Here is a 23,737-nt window from a genome sequence, read left to right on the forward strand (position 1 = left end):
CTCATCTAACAAGAATGTATCAATTATATGAATGACAGAAAAATATTCCATGGCAGGCCTTTAATGACTTTATCTGCATATTGTTCTAACTAATGCAGGCAAAACCTTTACAGTTTAACTGCAATTTCTGTTAAGTTCTTTCAAAATTCTGTGATCAAAATAGAAGAGATGGAGATATGATCTGAAAGTTGTATTTTATCTGCTATAGCATGTTTTGAAGATGCACAACACTTATTAATTTCGGTGTGTCCATCCTCCTCAATGTAAGCATGCTATATAAGTGGATAAGGGGTTACGTAGTGAAGAGATATGTCTTCCCATGTGGGAAGACACATCTCTTCCCTACGTACCTCTCACCATAGTATATAAACTAGTCACCATTTACTTACCTGATCGGAAGGAGTGCAACTTGTTTGAGAATCGCTTTACCACCCGATACCATGAACAGTGTACATATATATATATATCGGAAGCATGAAATAGTACGACCGACGTTACAAAATTTAACACTCCCTCTTAACTAGGGAGGACACATTTCATGTTAGAGAAAACATCACAATTCATCCATTGATTGTGACGAGAGGAGATATCACACCATAGTGATATTCGGAGATATGGTTCAACAATGAATATCAAGTCTCATGATACTCACCATAACTCATAGTTATCAAGTCACATGATGCCTACCATACTGATAATGATTTCATGGCATGTCCACGAATATTATGTTCATAATATTCACCATGAAGATCTCTATCATAATTATGGTTTATTTAATGATATCAACCAACAAATATCTACCATAATGTCTCAAAGATATATATACTATCATGACATGTCCACAGATATCAAGTCACATGATATCCATCAAGATAGTTAAATTGATAATTGTAAAATCGTCACCTTACAATATCAATTTGAAACAAGTGTTCATTATTGAAAAGTCATCACCCTTCAATAATGTTCACAGAAGGCCCATGCAGTCATGGAGTCACACACATGACAAATAAAAGAGTTTACACACTAAACATCTTTAAATATATTAGTATATCAGAATAAATGAGACTCTATCTCAAAATTAAATAACATTTTCAACCATACCAAGTTTATCTCTAAAGTTTTCAATCTTGATCTTGGAGAGAGGCTTGGTGAGAATGTCTACAATCTGATCACCTGTACCAATATAATTCAGTCAGATCACATTCCTTTCCACCATATCTCGAACATAGTGATAAGGAATCTCAATGTGTTTAGACCTGTCATGAAATACTGTATTCATTGAAAGCTTGATGCAACTCTGATTGTCACAGTAGATGACAGTAGGATTTAAGGGCTGACCAAACAGTCCTACAAGCAGTTTCCGAAGCCATACTACTTCTCTTGCTCCCATGGAGGCTGCAATGTATTCAGCTTCTGTAGAACTCTGAGCAACAGAAGATTGTTTTCTACATATCCATGAGATCATTCCTGATCCTTAACTGAAGCAACATCCTGATGGGATTTTCCTGTCAACTACGCTTCCAGCCCAATCAGAATCAGTGAATCCGTGTAGGTCAAGGTCTACATGTTTATACTTCGGACCAAAACCAATAGTTCCTCGAAGATATCTCAGAATATGTTTTGCAGCAACAAGATGTATTTCCCTAGGTTCACACATGAACTAACTTAGTGCATTAATAGCATAACATATATCAGGTCTTGTGTTTACCAAATACATCAGAGATCCAATAATTTGTCTGTAGAGGGTAGGATCTACAAACTCTGATTCTGCAGCTGCTTCCTTTAGTTTGTGCAAATTTGTCTCCATAGGTGTGGTCATGGATCTACAATCCATCATTCCAAATCTCTTGAGTATATCAATGGTGTATTTTCCATGATTAAGGATTATACCATCTATCTGCTGCCAAACTTCCAATCCAAGGAAGTAGTGAAGAATTCCTAAATCTTTCATATCAAACTCAGAGGCTAATTCTTTCTTACATTGAGAAATACAATTATCCTCTCCTGTGATTAGTAGATCATCAAAATAAAGAATAAGAATTAATAATTCACCATTGATTACCTTGTAGTGGAGATTTGGATCTGCTTCATTCTTGGAAAACCCTAATTCCAAGAGATAGTGATCAATTCTTTCATACCATGCTCTGGGGGCCTGTTTCAGTCCATATAGAGCTTTCTTTAATCTACAGACATGTGATTTAGCCTTATGAATCACAAAACCTTCAGGTTGCTCCAAATAAACTTCTTCTTCAATCTTACCATTCAGAAAAGCAGTCTTAACATCCATTTGATGGACTTTCCATCCTTTAGATGCTGCAATAGACAAAACTGCTCGGACAGAAGTGTATCTGGCAACAGGAGCAAATGTCTCTTCATAGTCAATACCTTCTTTCTGTGAGAAACCTCTAGCAACAAACCTTGCTTTGTGCTTCTCAATGCTACCATCTGCTGTATGTTTAATTTTGAAGAGCCATTTAGAAGATATCACAGATTTGCCTTTAGGCCTAAGCACAATATCCCAGACATCATTTTTCAGAATTAACTGATACTCTTTTGACATAGCATCTTTCCAAACTTGATGCTTGAGCGCATCTCCAACACAGGAAGGTTCTGCATCAATGATCTCACTCATCAAAGCAATATAACTGGAAAATAGGTTAGGTCTCTTACTTTCTCTTAAGGTACCCTTTGGAGCAGCATAATTTTCAGCTTCTTGAAGCATCTTTTTAGCCCAAAGTGGTCTCTTCCTAGTTTCGGGATAATTTTCTTCTAAAGGTAAGCCTTGAACTTCATGCTCAACATCTTCAGGGGTCTCCCTCTGAATCTCAGGGGTAGCTTCTTGAAGCATCTTTTTAGCCCAAAGTGGTCTCTTCCTAGTTTCGGGATAATTTTCTTCTAAAGGTAAGCCTTGAACTTCATGCTCAACATCTTCAGGGGTCTCCCTCTGAATCTCAGGGGTGGAATCCTCATCCAAGCTTGTAGGAGGATCTTGCTGTTCTAATTCATTAGAGCTTTTGGACCTCCTGAATGCTATGTCTTCCTCAAAGATGACATCTCTGCTTAGTTCAATTTGTCTTTGACCAGGTATGTATATTCAGTAGGCTTTAGAGGTTTCACTGTACCCAACAAATACTCCTTTCTTTCTAGAAGGTTCTAACTTTGACCTCTTTTCTTTGGGGACATGAATATAGACTGGACATCCAAAGATCCGGAAATGACTTATGTCAGGTTTGTTGCCAATAAAGGCTTCTTCAGGGGTTTTATTGTCAAGAAGAGAATGAGGACATCTATTTTGAATGTACACAGTTGTCCTAGATGCTTTAGCCCAAAATGAGGTTTCTATATTTTGGTCAAACAACATAGCCCTAGCAGCTTCTACTATAGTCCTATTCTTTCTTTCAGCTACCCCATTTTGTTGTGGGTTATAAGGTATAGTTAACTCCCTCTTAATCCCAAAATTTATACAATAATCTTTAAACATATCAGAAGTGTATTCCCCCCCATTGTTTGTTCTTAAGGTTATGATTTTCTTACCTGTCATATTTTCTGCAAGAGCTTTGAATTCCTTCAATTTAGAAAGGATTTCTTCAGACTCTTTGTACCTCAGAAAATATATCCAGGTCTTCCTAGAATAATCATCTACAAATATTACATAATATAAAAATCCCCCTAATGAGGGTACAGATATGGGTCCACATAAATCAGAATGAACTAATTCTAATACATTTTTGGATTTACTGTTGCTAGAATTAAAAGACCCTTTAAGTATTCTTTCCCAAGGCACACCCTTTGCAAGCTCCTTCAAATTTTTGACTTAGCTTGGGTAAGCCGATCACCATCTTCTCTATCTTAGGTAGGGCATGGAAATGAAGGTGCCCTAATCTTTTATGCCAAAGTTCATTCGAATCTGGAGTCTCATGAATCAAGGCTAGAGGTGGAGTGGTGCAAAGTCTGTAGAGGCTCCCTTGTCTTACTCCAATGGTGTGGGCTTTCTTGATGGTGGAGTTCTTTGGCCAAACAAGTACCTTTCCTTCCATAAAGGTTAATCTGTAACCCTTATCTTCAAGTGCAGAAACTGAGACAAGGTTTCTCTTTATACCAGGTACAAATAGAACTCCAGTCAGCTGTAGGGATATGCCTGACTTTAGGTTGATATTGCAGATTCCTATTCCCATAACTGGATAATTTGAGTCATCACCAATTGTCACTTCTTCATTTGAACTTTCTACAAGTGTATCTAGGTTCTCACGAAATCCAGTGATGTGTCGAGATGCTCCGCTGTCAATCACCCATGTGTTGAAACTGGAGGTGACTTGACTAGAGAGGGCTGAGTAGAAGACTAGCTTCTCGGAATTACTCCCTTTCTTAATTTCTGCCATTGAAGCTTGTGGTTTGATCCTATCTGGACACTTCATTGCATAGTGCCCATATTGGTCACATCTGAAACATTGTACTTCAGACATGTCTCTCTTCTTCTTTGAAGACCTCTTCCCATTTGAGTTGTTGTCCCTCTTTCTCTTAAAGTTCTTCTTCTTTCCTTTCTTGTGGGAATTAGAGTTTAGAACTTGAATGTCTTCATTACCATTGTTTTGTTTTATTCCTCTTGTGACAAGCCGAGATTCCTCTTGAATGCAATCGGTTTTCAATCTATCAAACTTGGGAAATTTAGAACGAGCACTAGTTCCTTGAATGAACGATTCCCATGAGGTAGGAAGTCCATTTAGGGCCATCATAGCAAGTTCTTTGTTGTCTACTAGATGTCCAATAGTGGATAGTTGATCCCTAAGCTTAGTGATCCTCAAGAAATAGGATGTAACTATTTCTCCTTTATTCATCTTTATATGTAGTTGATTCTTTAGGGTGAGAGCCTTGCTAGTGTTGTTGATTTCATAAATGTCAGCTAGTGCTTTGAACATCTAAAAGGCTGTCTCATATTTAGAAATAACTGGTACAATGTGGTCTCTTATTGAATCCACAATTATCTTAAGAGCCTTCTCACTGTCCTTGCTCCACTAAATTTTCTCTGTATCATCAGAGGGTTCAGGAATTTCACTTTTGACATGGGAGTCAATTTTATTTTCTTTCAAAACAAGCATGATCCTGAATTTCCAAGATACAAAATTTGATGCTCCATCTAATCTATCTTCAAACCTAACTCCGGTTGTCATTAGGATTATGAGAATGTGATCTTAGTAAGAGCCTGGTGAGATTTTATGAGATCGTTACAAAATTTTAATATGATCTTCCTTAACTTGGCTCTGATACCATGTTAAGTTCTTTCAAAATTCTGTGATCAAAATAGAAGAGATGGAGATATGATCTGAAAGTTGTATTTTATCTGCTATAGCGTGTTTTGAAGATGCACAACACTTTTAATTTCGGTGTGTCCATCCTCCTCAATGTAAGCATGCTATATAAGTGGATGAGGGGTTAAAGTAGTGAAGAGATATGTCTTCCCACGTGGGAAGACACATCTCTTCCCTACGTACCTCTCACCACGGTATATAAACTAGTCACCATTTACTTACCCGATCGGAAGGAGTGCGACTTGTTTGAGAATCGCTTTACCACCCGATACCATGAACGGTGTAAAAATATATATATATATATATATATATATATATATCAGAAGCATGAAATAGTACAACCGACGTTACAAAATTTAACAATTTCAATCGTCAAGTTAAAATAAACACTAAAGTGATATTCCTAAAAAATTTCATGGTTTATGAAGTTTGAAAAGGACACCTCTAGAAGATCACTGTCTACGAAAGACTCTTCCTAAAACATTTCTCACAAAGATCAAATGTTAATATCAATAACAAAAAAATATCTCAATATGCACTTACAGTTGGGTCCGAAACCCATATAAACAGATTTGCTTAATTTAACCTATAATTCATGACTTCCAAATTTCCAAAACATAACCAACAGAACACAAGGGTAGAACTGATATTAGTAAGAGAAACTTCTGTGTTAAAAATATATAATTTAGCATAACAGACTTCCAGTTCTTCGATTGCTAGCATAACAAGTTGCTACATATATAATTTAGGATAGCAGTTCTTTCTATTGTAAACAAACTCATGAAATTCAGGGATTCTAACAAGATGCTTCCGAAGTCCAATACCTGAATCCACAAACCCAATATAATTTCAGATTTATAGCTTTGGGGAGAGACTTGTATAATGTCCCCCACTAGGAATTTCTTTATTTTCCCCTAAAATTCCCAAATAAGGTAATAAGTTTATATAGGAAATGCAAATTGCACACTTTAAATCTTGATTTAGATCCCAGCACTTGTCAAAGTCTGCTGACTATCCTTGATTAACTCTGAAATCAGATATCCAGTTAGGATCAATTGTCTTCTCTGTCTTGATTCGATATCCTTGATCTGCATATTCTCTTCTTTCAGATCTGCTCTTTAATATGTTCATATGTCTGCTTGTAATAAGATATTTATGTCTGATGTGTACCTGCTCTTCAATCTGCTCGAGATCTGTTCTAGAGTGTCCATATTTATATGATTCTCATCACCTTTCTTTTCATATATTTCTGCTCAGACTTTCTTGGAAGACTGCCTTGAATCAACCTCTACATCTCTACTTCTCCCAATAATATTCCCTCTTTCTGTTTCTGCCTTTTTATCTTTTCTATTTTCTGATTTCCAAATATATACTCAGACCCTCCATGCTCCTCTCCAAAATGAGATTTCTCTCCTTTTTATATTCCCCTTTGTAGAGGGAGTCACACCTTTTTGTTGTGCGTATCGCACACCTCACCTATTTCTGCGACAGGGGACCCCCATGTTTGGTTAGTTTGCTCGAGGTAGAATGCATGAAGGGAAGCCAACGATGAATTTACCTCTGCGCATCAAATCGCCCTTCTAGGCCGAGTTCTTTTTCCCGAAGCGAAGGCCAAAGTCTCTCATTCTAGCTTCAAAGAGTCGACATTCACCTAAGTCGCCCAAAACGTCTTTCAAACCCGAAATGCCAGCAAAGGTCAAAACTCGTCTCTCCAGGCCCAAATGCGAGCTGAAACTCAAAACTCGGCCCCCCAGGCCAAAATTCAAACATTGAAGGCGAAATCACGTTTTGACTTAAACTCTCAAACTCGCCATTCAACCCGAAAATGTTCTATAAGGAAAAATCGTGAAAAATAAGCATTCAACCTAACATTGGAAATGAAGAACAATCTCGCAAAAGGTCTATTTAGGCCGAAATTGAAAAATCTCACAAAATAATGTTTCAGGCCGAAAATCATTCAAAATCGGGCAAATCCCTCTTATTGCCCGAGTTGGCAAGCTTCTTGGTAGGCCGAAAATAATGAGCATTCCAAAATCGCGCATCTTGTTTCAAAGTGCCGAGTTTTCTAACAGGACTTAGGGCTTTGGGTGTTTAATGAACAAAGACAAGTTCACCAAATCCTTGGAGGCCGAAAACAAGGAAAATAACAAGTCAAAATCGCGCCATTCTTTTCATATGGCCGAAAATAAGAAGAGTTTGAACCACATCCAGCAGCCTGAAAAGAGAATGGATGGTCCAAACACCATAAATCGTCAAACAGATTAAGTCGCAAATAGGCCATTCAGGTCGAAAACAAGTGAAACACTAATGCTAAGCCTAAATCGTGCAGTACTAGCATTTAGGCCGAAAATGGTTCAAGCTCTCAAAATAGCCTCATAAGCCGAAAGTGGCTAATAACGAACAAATCACGCATTTCTTTTGTGCAAACCGAAATCTTCAAATTCATGCGATAATCTTCAGTAGTCCAAAAACAATGAAAAGTTGTTCAAAGTTCAATCTCGCAGAGCCCTCTAATAGGCCGAACTCGAAAAATGGCTCCATGAGCCGAAATCATGCATAACCTTCAAGTTGCTAAAGCTCATAAAGTAAGCTCTCAGGCCGAAAAGGGTCGAAATGACTTAAAAATCACTAAGTTCACAAAAGTGTCAACTAAGCCGAAAATGACAAAGGCTTGCAAAAACGTGGTTCGAGGCCGAAATCGGCTAGTGAGCTCAAAAATAGGAAAGGGTGAAAATGATAACAAGCTCACAAAAGAGGCCTTCTATCCGAGAATCACCAAAACAACAAAATCGCACATTCAGTTTCTTTTGGCCGAAAGGAAGTGAAAGTCAAAACTCTCAAAATACATTAATAAGCCGAAATCGTGAAAGCCTCTCACAATGCTTTAAAGTGTTGATTTTATTAAGTCTCATTTTTTTTATATAAAGTGTCGACTTTGTGTTGTGTGTTAAAACTCTCATTTTTAATAAAAATATCAAATTTCAATCAAGTTAGACATTTTTTTAAAACAAAGTTAAAAATCGCACATCTTGGACGAGCTAGCCGAAATTGCTAAAGTAAAGGTAAAACTCATAAAATAAAATCTCGCGCAGTTTGGTGTAAATACCCAAATTCGGCTAAAGAGACAGCATTAAAAAAAGTAAAGCTTTCACAGTTCACCTCTCAAGCCGAATTTTGTCTAAGCAGGAGAGCGAATCAAGAAGACAAATCGAACTTCATGCAAGGAAGTGAGAGATTCAAAAGATACATCTCACAAAGAGCTTCTCAATCCCGAACTCCATTAAGATGAAACACGACATCGTTTGAAATTTAATGTTTGCCTGATTAATTTAATTAGTTTTTCAAATGGATTGATTAAAAGTGAGATTGATTGTTCGCAGGTTGAAGGCATCGTCCCGAAGAACCAGGAGAAGGCCTGAAACGTCAAGGAGCCAAGCGCTGAAAGTTGAAGATGCAGGAACGCGCTGCAGGAGTGCGAGATCTGAACCGAGCATTGGGAAGCGTGTCGCGGTGCCACCAGACCACAAAGTTGAAGTCCATCACTGAGATCAAAGACCAAAGAACACTCTGAATGCTACAAGTCTATGCATTCTCAGAAGGATACACAGCTAGATTTAATTCCAAGAATTCGGTTTTAAGAACTGAAACTATTTTATTGTAAAACTGCCTGTGGGCCCCACTCAGGATATTTTGAAACAAAGGGGAAACATGTCAGTTGTGGACAGTTATGTCCAACTACCGGATAAACTCAAATTGAATCCAGACAGTTGCAGGTAGTTGAGATAGTGGTTGGATAGATAACTAGGAATTGAGTGGGCATGGGTTAAGGCTGCCAAGTTTTGGAAGGCAGGTTACATCCCTTGGATGCAGCCAATCTTGCCCTTTGATTCAAAATTGTAAATTCTATAAAAGGCAGAGGCCTTTCTTTTGTAAAGGGTTAGAATTTTGTTGTAAAAATTTTGTAGTTAGATTTTAGAAGTTAGAAGGTTAAATTTTAGGAATAGCATAGAGATGTTGCAGAAATTGTTGTAATAGGCAGTTGAAGTCAATATATAGACATTGATTTGGTGTTTATTGTCTTGTTTTCATTCTATTTGCATGGTTTCTTTCAGCTAGTTAATTTTAGAGTGCAAGGATTTTAATGGTGAAGTGTGGAGGGGTATTTGAAGCATTTCTGGTTCATACCATTGGGGGTCTGTTGATTGTAGGTCACCGTGCATGGTTAGTCTGAACCCAAACTGTGCTTAGTTCAACTGCAGGTGTTCGTCTTAGGCTGCGCCAGAATTGGGTGCCTAAAACGAGTGTCTCCGATCTGAAAATCCTTCATCCCTTGGAGCTTGCACCGTTCTTGTCTAGTTATGAGGGTGTCTCTAGCGAAACCAAAACTGGTTTATCGAAATCTGTCTACCTGCTGCATCAATTGTTATCATCCTTGTCCTTAGGCTTCCTGAACCCTTCCCTTCTGATTTTATTTTACAGTCCGAAAATCGCAACAGACCAGCTTGTTGCAAAACGTAAGTCCCCTTGTGCTCCGAGCAAAACACATTGATCACTGAGTTATCCCGCAGTCAAGACCTGACAATTGAAACCTTGAGGTCGTCCCCATTGATCAATTAAAAACAACATTAGGGATTTCCTTATCTCAAGAGGATAGGATACTCAACGAGATCTTTCTATTCTGCGTTGGTCGGATAAAGTCATAGCAATGCGATTTTAGCCACGTCAACACTTTTCATCACCACTTATGTCCTCTTGAAATGGTTACAACTCTTCACAATCACCACCCTTCGAAACAATCACAACCTTTCATCATTTGTGCCCTTTGAAAGAGTCACAACCATTCATATTTTTTGCCCTCCTTTGAAAGAGTCACTTCCTTATTTACTTCCCATTCCTCCCTTCTTCCATTGATTCTCCCTTGGTCTACATGCTCCCTTCTTTCTTTCTTCCTCCATTCCCCTCTCGAATGAGGTTCTCTTCTCCATTTTATATCTCATGTTTGAGAGAGTCACAACTTTTCATTTCATGCATTTTGACCATTCATTAACTTAATTAAATTTTAATATTAATTTATTCTTTCGACCCCGCTCAAGGTTGCTTGTCCTCAAGCAATGATCATGGAGTGCTCAATATGAAATGGCTTTCGAAACATACATGGAATAAACTTGCTGAAAACACATCAAACATGATGCAAAGCATATTCAAGACATAAGGCATACATTAGGAAGACACACATAGAGTAGATATGCTGGAAACACATCAGGTATGAACCAAACATGGAGCATACACATAAAAACACGAAGTAACACATGAATATATGCAGACATGAAGCATACACAAATAATCGAAGAATACACATGAATATATGCAAACACAGAGTATACACACAAATACACATGTCGTTAGATCCCTTAAGTGGGTCTAACCCTATGTTTCCATTTGAGCCATAAAGTGGGCCTAACCCCAATCCTTCTACTCCTAATCCATTTTGAGTCAGAAAGTGGGCTTAACCCCAATCCTTTTGCTTCTAATCCATTCTGAGCCAGAAAGTGGACCTAACCCCAATCCTTCTACTCCTAGTCCATTATAAGCCAAAAAGTGGGCCTAACCCCAAGTCTTTTGCTCCTAGTCCATTTTGAGCCAAAAAGTAGGCCTAACCCAATCCTTTTGCTCCTAGTCCATTTTGAGTCATAAAGTGGGCCTAACCCCAATCCTTTTGCTCCTAATCCATTTCGAGCCAAAAAGTGGGCCTAACTCCATCCTTCTGCCCATAATCCATTTTGAGCCAGAAAGTTGACCTAACCCCATCTTGCTGCTCATAAGTCATTTAGCACCAAAAAGTGGGCCTAACCCCATCTTGCTCCTCATAAGCCATTTAGAGCCAGAAAATGGGCCTAACCCCGTCTTGCTGCTCATACATCCTTCATAAGTCAGTTCGATTATTTTCTCAAATAGGCTTCATTTATGTACTAGATCTGCTCAAGGTCTTCTGTTATTCAAATGGTTTAACTTTTCATTGCTTTTCCCACTCTATTAATTAATATATCTTTTGTCACTTCATAGCAGATCTGATATGTTCTGAAATTAGCTAAGAGCCAGAGGATATTGCATTAAAGAGCTTATTTTATTTGCCTTCAATCAACTTCAATTTATATACCTATCATCTCTTTTATACATCTGCTCAATAAACCTATTATATCTGCATATATTCCTCTTTTACATCTGCATATACTCCTCTTCTATATCTGCATATGCATCTCTTTTATATCTGCATATATTCCTATTTTATATCTGCATATACACTTTTACATTCCGCCATTAAGTCTTCTTACAAATCTGCTATGAATCATTTTTAGAAATCTGTCTTCAACCTTTCTCTTTAATGATCTTCCTTTTATCTTCTTATTTTTAGATTTGCAGGTGTAAGTCTGATATAAACTCTTATTCCCCACTCATACCTCAAATGCACTTCACAAACTTCTTGATATATCTTCCAAGGCGACTTCATGAATGAACACACCTATTGTGATGAGAGACAACCTTTCATAATGATGTGTCTTTTGCTAACAAAAAAACCTTCAACCTTGATCGCTGCCTTAACAATAATAATATTGATTGCTGCTCCATTTATTTATATATAAAGCACTATTAATATTCAATGAATCACTCCATCATTAATAAAATAAATTAATAACATCTTTGTTTTGGGTGCCAGTTTCTTCCTTTCTCTTTCAAAGGCCCTTTAAGCCTTTTGGAAAAGTTGCATCACCTATTCTGTATCCCTCAGGCTGGCAGGATCAGTGCTCTGATACCATTGTAATGTCCCCCATTGGGATTTTCTTTATTTTGCCCTAAAATTCCCAAATAAGGTATATATAGGAAATGCAAATTGCCCACTTTAAATCTCCATTTAAATCCCAGCACCTACCAAAGTCTGCTGACTATCCTTGATTAAATTTGAAATCAGATATCCAGTTAGGATCAATTGTCTTCTCTGTCTGATTCGATATCCTTGATTTGCATATTCTCTTCTTTCAGATCTGCTCAATAATATGTTCATGTCTGTTTGTAATAAGATATTTATGTCTGTTGTGTACCTGCTCTTCAATCTGCTCGAGATCTGTTCTAGAGTATCCATATTTATATGACTCTCATCACCTTTCTTTTCATATATTTCTGCTCAGACTTTCTTGAAAGACTGCCTTGAATCAACCTATACATCTCTACTTCTCCCAATGATATCCCCTCTTTCTGTTTCTGCCTTTTTATCTTTTCTATTTTCTGATTTCCAAATATATACTCAGACCCTCCATGCTCCTCTCCAAAATGAGATTTCTCTCCTTTTTATATTCCCCTTTGTAGAGGGAGTCACACCTTTTCACCACTTATGTCCTCTTGAAATGGTTACAACACTTCACAATCACCACCCTTCAAAAGAGTCACAACCCTTCATCATTTATGCCCTTTGAAAGAGTCACAATCATTCATATTTTCTGCCCTCCCTTGGAAGAGTCGCTTCCTTATTTACTTCCCATTCCTTCCTTCTTCCATTGATTCTCCCTTGATTCACATGCTCCCTTCTTTCTTTCTTCCTCCATCCCCCTCTCAAATGAGGTTATTTTCTCCCTTTTATATCTAATGTGTGAGGGAGTCGCAACTTTTCATTTCATGACTTTTCACCATTTGTTAACTTGATTAAATTTTAATATTAATTTTATTCTTTTATATTTTAATTTAAATTTAATTTTTATTCTTTTGTATTTTAATTTTATTATTATTATTTATTATTCAATCCTATTTCAAAGTGGGGACATTACAATTTGGAAAAGGCCTCGCCCGTATCTATGCAGAGAAATAATATGTGTTGACGTGGGAAAAGGAAACTCTTCTTTTGGTCAACATAGAATAGAATGCTAAGTATACCCTATTCTCTCTTGGGTAAGGGAATCCCTAAGGCTGTTCTGGATGACCAAAGGGGATAACCTGAAGGTTCCAACTGTTAGGTCTTGACTGCACAGGATAACTCAACGGTTGATGTGTTTTGTTGGTAAACACGAGGGGACTTACAAATGCTACAAGCTAGCCTACATCTAGTGATGCCTTGATTCTCAAATTGGGGGAAATAAAAGAAAAAGGATAGGGTTTAGGAATCCTAAGGACAATGATACTAATAGTTGGTGCCATGGGTAAACAGATTTCTCATAAACTAATTCCTTCTTAGCCAGAGATAAACTCACAACTCCATAGGAATAGTGCAAGCTCCAAGGGATAAAAGGATTTTCAGGCTATGGATATTCATTCAAACACCTAATTTTGGCGCAATTTGAGATAAACACCCACAGTTGAACTGTAATGTCCCCATTCAAGACCTAAAGGGCAACCAGAGTCAACATACGATTAAATAAGTTTTAATCAAAGACTTAAAATTATTCATGATTCTAGGTGATATAAAATAACCAGTCATTTCTAAATAATCAAAAGCGACATGGCTCATATCTGGTTGGCGACAATCCAAGCAACAATGAATATCCCAATCAAACAAGGAAGACATATCTACCTTGTATTATTGTCTCGATATGTGAATACCAAAAAGACATTGCTACAAGTGGAATAAATATTCCAATATGGTTCACGACTCACCCATATTTTATCCCTGGTGCTAATATGAGAATACGATAGGAGAATTAATACCGTAAGTAGCAATCACAAGAATAATCAATATGCTCGGTGGCCTAACCATGGAATGTGTTCAAAACCCTTATCGATATATCAGTGTTTGTAATAACTGAGATCATCATCCTTTAACTATATCATTTAATCAAAGATTAACAAGGATGTAGTTAGTGATTATCTTAATATCGACAATCAGCATACAACCAAGAGATGGGTATCAAGGAAGCAGGAATGATTAGGATAAATTCCTAAATATTATTAAGGGGAGGTTAATGTAACGTATGGAGAGTCAATAGTCAGCAACTGATAACATTGAACAATATTGATTAAGGCAAGGATCAAACAACTAATATTTAAAGAATGTAGGATATCAAGACAGGAATTTATATTGTTATGAAGAGTATTAATGACAGCGACCAATTATCGTGAAGACAATGATTAGTAAGGAGATTAATTGAATGTTATAACCCACCGATTATATATGGATAAGAAGCAATTAACATAAGGATAGTATTAATTATTCCGATTGGTAAGTGTTATGAAGGCGATCAACAAGAGACATGAGACATGTCTCATCCACGTGACTTCTCAAACCAAGCGCTAGGTATAAGAAGGCAGTCATAATCATTCAAGACGGGCGTAAACTAGTGCCACACATCAATAACATAGAAAAAGAAGTGATCCATTATTCCAGCAATTCAAAAAGAAGGCCATAAGAAGGAAAAGAAGGCCATAAGAAGGAAAAGAAAAGCTGCATACATGAGAAGGAGATTATAAAGTGACCAGTCCTTGCTAATCAAGAGGTGAAATTCAAGTTAATTCACAAAAGATAAGACATAATCTTTCAGGATGCAAACAAACTCATATGCTGGCCAGTCGTCCAAAAGAGAAAACAAACAGTGTATCAGAAGGATCAACTCTCTATGAAGAATTATTTGCAGCGATCGAGAAGTGATTACCTCAGCATGGTTGTGATGATTAACAGGGGAATTATGGTAGAAGGCCATAAGAAGGAAAAGAAAAGCTGCATACATGAGAAGGAGATTATAAAGTGACCAGTCCTTGCTAATCAAGAGGTGAAATTCAAGTTAATTCACAAAAGATAAGACATAATCTTTCAGGATGCAAACAAACTCATATGCTGGCCAGTCGTCCAAAAGAGAAAACAAACAGTGTATCAGAAGGATCAACTCTCTATGAAGAATTATTTGCAGCGATCGAGAAGTGATTACCTCAGCATGGTTGTGATGATTTATATAACTCACCAACTTCATTGAGAATAAGACAGAGACTTTCTTAAGAAAAGGAATTAAGGAACAGTTGAATAAAAAGGCAAGAAAACAATATTTATTAGCAATGTAATAAAGGAGGTGTGAATAAAAGGAAGCAATATCAAGCACATACATCAATTCAAGGAGGAAGAAAAATATGATGTTATTAAATGAGAAGTGAGGGAGTTAAGTAACAGACATTGGAGACTTGAATTACTTAATTATCTCCAGATTTGGAACCTTCTAGTAAAGGGGATGTTTACAATATAGAAATACATATCTCAAATCAGAGAAACTATCAAGATAAGTACAACTTTTCCAAACTAGGCTTAAAACTTTAAGTCGAACATTATAATGAAATACATTCGATTTTGATAAAATTATATTTATTAATATATTACAACTCACACTTTAAGTTAGAATTGTTGTTTCAGGACTAAATCAAGGAGAATCCCAAATGGGGACATTACATGAACTAAGATCAACAATAGGTTCAGACTAACCATTCATGGAGACTTACAGTCAACAGGCCTCCAATGGTATGAACCTGAAATTAGATCAAATACCCTCACACTTCGCCATTAAAACCACTGAACTCTAATTAGCTAGTTTGATGAAAAGAAACCATGTCAGCAGAAGAAAACAAATGACAAACACCATGCTTCAATGTTTATTTACTTGCTTCAACTACCATTACAACAATTTTTGTCTAGCAATTTCAACTCTATTCTACTTCTACTCCTAATTACAGTTATTCTAACCTGCTAGCTGCCTAACTTTCTAACAGTTCTAACTTTCTAAAATCTAACCCCCTACAATGAGAGAGGCACTGGCCTTTTATAGGTTTTACATTCTAAATCAGTGGCCAAGATTCAACCCATCCAATGGCCCTGATCTGCATTCTAGAAGCTCTGACAACTTTCTGGTTAATGATTTCAACAACCTCCAACTACTCTTTCAGCTACCTGCAGTTGTTTCCAATTAATTTTGCTAGAAGACAACATTCCACTGGGCTCAAGGCACAAAAAAGGGCAACCCTAGTAGCTGGGAAATAACTAACTTGTGTCTCCTTTGTTTTAAATTGCATTAAATGGGGCCCACAGGTAGTCATCCTACAATAAAGCAATTGCCTTTACAAATAAATTGATTTTCTGCCATTTCCAGCTATTCATTTCTGCTTCTGGATGTCTTGTAGTATTCTACATGTTCTACCGCCTTCCAGAGATTTGGAATTGCATCACTTTGGTCCTTTTGCACTATGGTTGTATCTTCCATCTAGTCGAATGGCACGTAATTCATTGGCGTTGTTCTATGATCACACCTTCAATCTTGCACGTTGGACTTCATCAACAAATTTTACAAATCCCGCCATCTAAGTTATTTTGGGAGCTAACCATTCACTTTTCTGCAAGCGACCCCTTCTAGTGGCATTAATCTACAAAAAAGCAAGTTTAATTTGAATCAATTCCCATGAGCTATTCAAATAAATAGAGTTAATATTATCAACCATGCGGATCCAAGTTATTAAAATCTCAAATAGGAACTTGTGAAGCATACTACATCACATCCGTGTGTATTTTCACACACAGATCATAAGATTTCATTTAGCACACAAGCACTAGGGCTGGTATTTGTGATAACCTAAGCTTTTTCACCCATTCACGTTTTTCTCCCTATGCTTTCTCCTTTTGAAGCGCCTCTTGAACAGAGTCTAGGTTTTTGAAAGCCTTTTGTTTTGCATTTTGAAATGTTTTGATGTTTTAAAGCAATCTCAGGCCCTACTTCGGCAATATCAAGAGCAAAGAAGCAAGAGTTAAATGTTTCAAACCCGTTTTGGTCCTTTAAGTGGTATAAAGGACGATAGCAAAAAAATACGATGACTTACTTTTGTTGAACTTCTATTTTATATTTGCAGCTTTAAAAAATCTTTACCAAACTCAATGTTTTTATGTCCTTGACAAGGTCGAGATAATAAACAAAATTAAAAAAATGCACAACCTCGCCGAACTTTGATTACTTTTTTGCTGCTTTTGGGGAGCACTTCGGGGTTATCCTTGGCGACATCAAGGGGGCTAAAATAAAGACTTGTGATTTTCACTTTAAGCCTTACGAAAGCCGAACTTTATCTCTTTTTTACCATTAATCACCTGAAGGTGAAATTTCGGCCTTTTTTACAGCAAAGACAAGGGTTGTCGAGATCACATTTTGAGCCATCACGTTTGCTAATGGCGCACGTTGGCTTGATCAATAATTTTCGATTTTGATTTTGCATGAAGTTCAGGACCTAGTTCATGGTTTTCTTAGGCATTAGGGAGATCAAAGATGGCAAGTCGTGGTGAAAAACATTTTGATCAAAGCCAAACCTGGTCACGTTTTGTGCGTTGTTTTGCCTTCATCATTTTCAATATTTTTGTTGGCTTTTGCAAAGGTCGTAGGGGAAAATGCCAATCTTAGGGAGCTCCTTTAAGATATGACCCTTAAATCTAGATGACCGAGCTTGGAGGTATTTTAGTGTTCTTCCCTATTTTGATGTCAAGGTCAATTCTTAGAGCACGCCTTGGAGACGTGGCTTAGAAATGGAGTTTGGAAAAGTTTGATGGAGATAACGAAAGTTTCACTTTAGCACCCTCTAGTCTTCTCATTATCTAAGATGAAGTTTGGGAATAGGAAAAAATAAGAATCACCACTGTTCTAATCCTGAAAGCAGGTTGTTTCCTTATTTCCTATGCTCTCTCTTTCTCAGAAAGGCAAAAAAATGCTACCATGGCAAAAGAAAGAGGTGGGTCCCTATCACAGAAGGGGAGGGTGTGCCAAGCACAACAATATGGTTTTCTTTTATTTTAGTTTAGCTGCGCCAAAAAAATCACCAATCTATTCCCCCGATTATTTGGGGAAAATGATTTTGCAAGTTCTCTAGTAAATCCACATGAAGTCAACCCAAATTGGGGTTTGGGCTGGGATCTCTTTTGAGAGCCAAATTTGAGGTGAGCATGTGTCTCATATAGAGAACAACAATTTAATAAACATAGGTCCCCCAAGAGAAAACCATCTCTTCGTGAGAGACAAATGTGGCCAAAACAAAGCCCTTAATAAGAAAAGATATTCTGATCTAAATGAATTCTGTTCAAGGGCAAGTCCTAGGAAATTTTCATATTAGGGATAAGCTGAGCAGTAAAACTTCTGGACACGGATCCCCATATTCGAATTCCAAAGTTAACTCTGCTTTGGTAGAGAAAGTCGACTCTGTCTACATGAAAGGAGCAGGCCCTTTGAGGAGCTCCCAAAAAGAACAAGGAATGCGGCAGCAATTCCACTACTAGGATTTGAATAATCTTGAGAAGCTCACCACCATGTTTTAGCTAGAATAAGATATTTTTGAAATTATTTAAAGAAACAAAAAAAAACTATTTTATGTGTTAAAGTGAGTATATACAGCCAACATGGAGTCACAAACTATTGACCCATATTCCTGTCACAAAAATGGCAATGAATGTCAAGTTGCATTAACAGGAAGGATTTCATTTCTCAGCAGATGTGTGTTTAATTAGCTACATTCTATGGCTACAATTGAATGGTGCAATACAATTGCTATCCACCGTTGTATCCCTGCTGCAATGGATTAACTGCATTGCATGCTGATACTTTCAAGTTTATAGTGACAATATCTCATCTACATGTACTTTATAGAGAAGGTGGCCTGTAAAACAAGACACCAAGGAAGTTGTAAGAAAACTAATTGATCCATTAAGTTGGCTAATGTTGTTGTTTAAAATAAATCAAAATGAAAAACTAATGCATCCTCTAGTAACACTAATTAACTGTACTAAGTTTTGGGAAATAATAATGGGTAGTGTAAAAAAAAAGAAGCTTCTTATATCCTTTTCAATAACAAAGAGTACCTTATTTCATGACTCATATTTGCTAGGAATTCTGACTTAGCTAGGTTAGCTTCTTCTGCAGCTGCTTGTGACTTTTGCAATTCCTGGTTGGCTTGTTCAAGCTCTTTTGTTCTTTCCCAGACCTGTTATAGAAAAAAATTGGTTATTAAATGTTCAGATATTGCAAATTAATGCCAATAAAAAGAAAGACAATATAACCGGGTAGATAAGTTGATGATACCAATTGATGAATACTAAGAGGAGGGGGTAATTAGTGTACCCAAAAACTTAAACAAACTCCTAAGCAGTTTAACTGCAGACCGATGTAGCAGATTAAACAATAAACCGATTAAAACATAAACAAACCAAATAGCAAATAAAGCATTCACCCACAGAAGTGCAATCACCATAACACAAGATGTTTTGACATGGAAACCTGTTGTGACGTTTTCACACATCACCCCATTGCAAATGGGGACCCCTACTTTTTTGCTTTTTAGGGTTTGTTTTCTAGGTCTTTTAGGGTTTTGTCCATTAGCCTTTGCATTTTGAGTGTCGCCAAGGGGATCACATGGATAGCAAGTCCGGCTTGAGTGATGTCCTGATCCTGAAATTTTGGCTAAGTCTGAAAGTCCTGATCCTGAAATTTGGCTAAGTCAGGAATGTCCTGATCCTGAAATTTGACTAAGTCTGGAAACTGAAAAACCTCAAAAAACTAGATTTTGCAATATAACTCCTGGAGGTCTGAAACCACTCTCAAACATCCTGAAAGTATATATGGAATATAACTTAAAGTATAAGAATTCTTATACTTAAATGTTATATTCCATAAAATTATCCTGATAGAGAGTTCAAAAAGTCAAATTTCGCTCCTGTCCTTCACTGAGGATCCAGAGCGAATTTCACTCCTGACCCTCTCAGGAGGTCCAAGGCGAATCGCTCCTGTCCCTCACCAAGGGTCCAGGGTGAAAAAGCTTATTTGAGTCATTCCTGACCTTGTTTGGTCAAACTGAAACATCAAAGCCATGGCGGAGGACAAAATGAACGTGATAAATGCATCCAAACTTGTTTAAAGACAATGAAATGATGGAGTTTTTGCCTAGAGGGGTAATTTCGCTCCTGTCCCTCTCTCAGGGTCCAGAGCGAAATTCTTTATATACTCATTTTTCAGACCTTTGTTGGACTTGAACTCTTATTCATAGCGTGTAACAAGATGATATCTTCCTTAGCCAAGACATTTCATGATGAAAGATGAGGCATTTTGGCCTAGAAGGCAAAAGGCGCTCCTGTCCCTCACTGAAGGACCGGAGCTTGAATTTCAAATTTGCACTATTTTAGCAAGATCAAAATGATTTTATGATTTGAAGAGATCAAGGAAAACATGATTTGTGCATTGAATATAATTTGAGTGGTCCACAAACAAGGAAATATACCAAGATGACAAAAGGCGCTCCTGTCCCTTGCTGAAGGTCCAGAGCGATTTTCTAAAAAATGCAATTTTCTTACAAGGACAAAACGAGTTTTGTGATTTAAATGAATGGAAGAAGGTGTGTTTTGCCCGTTGGAGATAATTTGGAAGGCTAACAAAGGACGGATAAACTTGAACTTGCAACATCGCTCCTGTCCCTCTCCAAGGGACCAGGGCGAAAAACCTAATATCTAGCCTTTATCTCCAAGTTTGGGCAAATCTAAGCCAAGGCGCAAGTTTGAAAGAGTGTTTAAAATGCCTTGAGGTGGAATTGAGATGCAAGATTTACAAATTTTGATGATAATAAGGAAAATCACTCCTGTCCCTCTCCAAGGGTCCAGGGCGAAATTTCCAAATGTGCCCATTTACCTTACATTTTGAAATGATATTTTGTTCCCAAGACTCAAGAGGTAGTGAAGTGTGATATTCTACGCCTGGAGGGTAGTTTGAAGATTGATGTGATCAAGAATTTGTGCAATGGACTCAAAAGCGCTCCTGTCCCTCACTGAAGGACTAGGGCGATTTTTACAAAATCAACAATTTCCCTCTAAGATTATGTTAAGGCAAGATTGTGCAAGGATGAAAGAGGTCTTCTAAAGCATGGTGAACAAAGACTTGACTTTTAAACTTGATAATCCTAGGCTAAAATGCAAAAGTCGCTCCTGTCCTTCACTGGAGGTCCAGGGCGAAAATCTTTAGAGCACCTATTTTGCCTTGCAAAAACAAGTTAAGCATGCATGGAATGGATGAAAGAGATCATCTCTTACCCCACATTGAGGGTTGGCAATTAAAAGATGAAGGATTGGGGACAAAAGTGAAAAAGCGCTCCTATCCCTCACTGAGGGTCCAGGGCGAAAAGGTCCTAAAGGCACTCTTCTCCTAAAAATCAAGTGAAATTAAACTCAAAGCTCCAATTAAAAATGCCATTTTAAAATGCCTAGATGAAGTTTTGAACGTGAAAATGAGGAATGCAAAGAAAAAATTGAAAGTTCGCTCCTGTCCCTCTCCAACGGACCAGGGCGAAGTTAGTGGCATTCATTATTTTTTACCATATTTGGGCGTTAATATCCTCCAAATCGCATTAGATGCCAAATTGCTAACTTCGAAATATTTGAAAAAATTAAATCACATTGGCATTTAATAAATTAATTTTGAGCCTCAAAAAATCGAATTTTTATTATAAAGGCACTTAAAATTAATTTTTGTGAAATTAAAACTAAAAAATGGAGCGCTTGAGGGCTTATTTTTATTATTTTATCAAGTCGGCCTCTCCTTTTTGCAATTTTATTTATTTTCTTAGGCTTTTGTTGGCAAGTCAGCCTTGGAGGGAAGAGGGGTGAGCGCTTTATATATTGGAGGGGTTTGTTTCATATTTCAAATCATTCATTCATTCTTTCCTAAGTGCGAATTTCTACTAAGTGTGGAGACTAAGGAGGGCAAAATTCATCTTGAAGGCTATTAGAGAGGCGAATTTCTTGCTAGAATGGAGGATAATTTCCAGATGTTTTGAAGGTATTTGAAGGCGAATTTCCAGATTTTTGAAGAAGCTAGTGGAAGGTGGAGCTCTTTTGAAGGCTAAAGGAGGCGTAATTCATCCAAGAGAGGACTATAATCTAAGCTTGTCCATCAAAATCCGGTCTTCTTCCTTCATTTTTCAAGGTTTTGTACTTGAGTACTCAAGAGAAGGTATGAAGAATTACTTTTTTTGAAGATCTCATTCAAGACTTATTGTGATCCCATTGCAATTCTGTAAAATCTAAGTCTTGAAAATCCAATTTCCATTCATGATTAATTTGAAAATGTATAGTTCTTGATTTATCATGACTTTTTCCAAATTAATATCTTAAGTTTTACCTTTGAAAGATCTTAAATTTCATGCTTTGAGGTTTGATGCTCAAAAGACTAACTTTAATATTTTGTGTAGGCATCAAATGGAGATCCCAGAGTTGTAAAATCAAGCCAGATCAAGGACGGTCTCCTCCAAGAAGATCAAGCAAGGATAAGGGCGACCTCCTCCAATCTAGCATCGACAAGGACGGCCTTCTTCGGTCAAGCATCATCAGGAATAACTTCTTCCAATCCAGCATTCCAAGGCGAGATACATCATCATCCTGCAAATCAAAGACAAAGTAAGTCAGAGCAAGGGTTCGTTGAAGAAGCAAATAATTCCAGAAGAGTTAATTAAAGCTAACTTCTCAACATTACCAAATTGAGTATCAACCAAGTGTCAGATGAGTTGGCATCCCAGTCATCACTCCTCCAATCAGATTGATCCACCTCAGCATGTCCAGATTCAATGTACCTAACTCATGGGAGATGGCACAAACTCCGATGTACCTACCCCAGCTATCCATTGGTCAATTTTTCCAGAGAAGACATGTGTCCAATTAATAAAATTATTTCATTGGTCGAGCATTAAATGTTATGTAATTGTTGTAACAAACCCTAATTAGGGTTTTCATTGTTGAATCTTGGCCATTGATCTCAAATGGATCTTAGCCATCGAATTGTATTATGGGCACTATATAAGCCCTGGCTCTTCATTTTGTAAAGGCAGTTAGAAGGAGTTAAAAAGGAGAATAGAATAGAAGATAGAGAGTCAGTAGTTAGAATAGCGAATTAGTCTAGCAATTAGAGTAGAATAGGAGGACAAGGCAAGAAATTGTTGCCATTGATTGTAAACAAACTCCATTTTCATTGAAGTAATGGTGAAGTGTGTCGTTTCTTGCAATATGCATGGTTTCTTGTTGAATCTTCAATCCTAGATGGTAGATGATTAGATGAATGGAAGAAATGTGCTTGATTGATGGTGAAATTCGTATATCCATACTACTAGCAATTTGTTGATTGCAGACTTGCCTTGTGTAGTCAACTGGAATCATTCAGCTTAAGCTTAACTTCAATTGTTGCTTCTTCATTGATATGCATCAGCCTGATGGTGTCTATGCCTGTAGTGATGATTTGAACATCATAAAGCTTTCCTTCGAAGATCGCACTAACCTTGTGGAGATGGTCCTGGGATGTCAAAACAAGACTTAGTTAGAATTTCATCAAAGATCATTCATTGCTCCTACATTCTTAGTATTAGAATTAGATCCTTTCCTCGCCCTCATTTTTTTTCCTTTTTTTTCAAATCAAAGC

The 23,737-nt window shown here is 37.2% G+C and overlaps 1 protein-coding gene across 4 annotated transcripts in view; it reads right to left on the reverse strand.

The window, feature by feature from the left end:
* The window catches only part of LOC131036640 (uncharacterized), a 192,926-nt gene that overhangs the window by 158,257 nt on the left and 10,932 nt on the right, over positions 1 to 23,737 (reverse strand). For all 4 annotated transcript variants that reach the window (XM_057968571.2, XM_057968570.2, XM_057968572.2 and 1 more), the window contains one exon: positions 19,150 to 19,271. In XM_057968571.2, the coding sequence (XP_057824554.2) occupies positions 19,150 to 19,271 (122 nt within the window). The remainder of the gene's footprint in view (positions 1 to 19,149; positions 19,272 to 23,737) is intronic.

This window comes from Cryptomeria japonica, chromosome 1 (assembly GCF_030272615.1).
Source record: "Cryptomeria japonica chromosome 1, Sugi_1.0, whole genome shotgun sequence".
Lineage (NCBI taxonomy): Eukaryota > Viridiplantae > Streptophyta > Pinopsida > Cupressales > Cupressaceae > Cryptomeria > Cryptomeria japonica.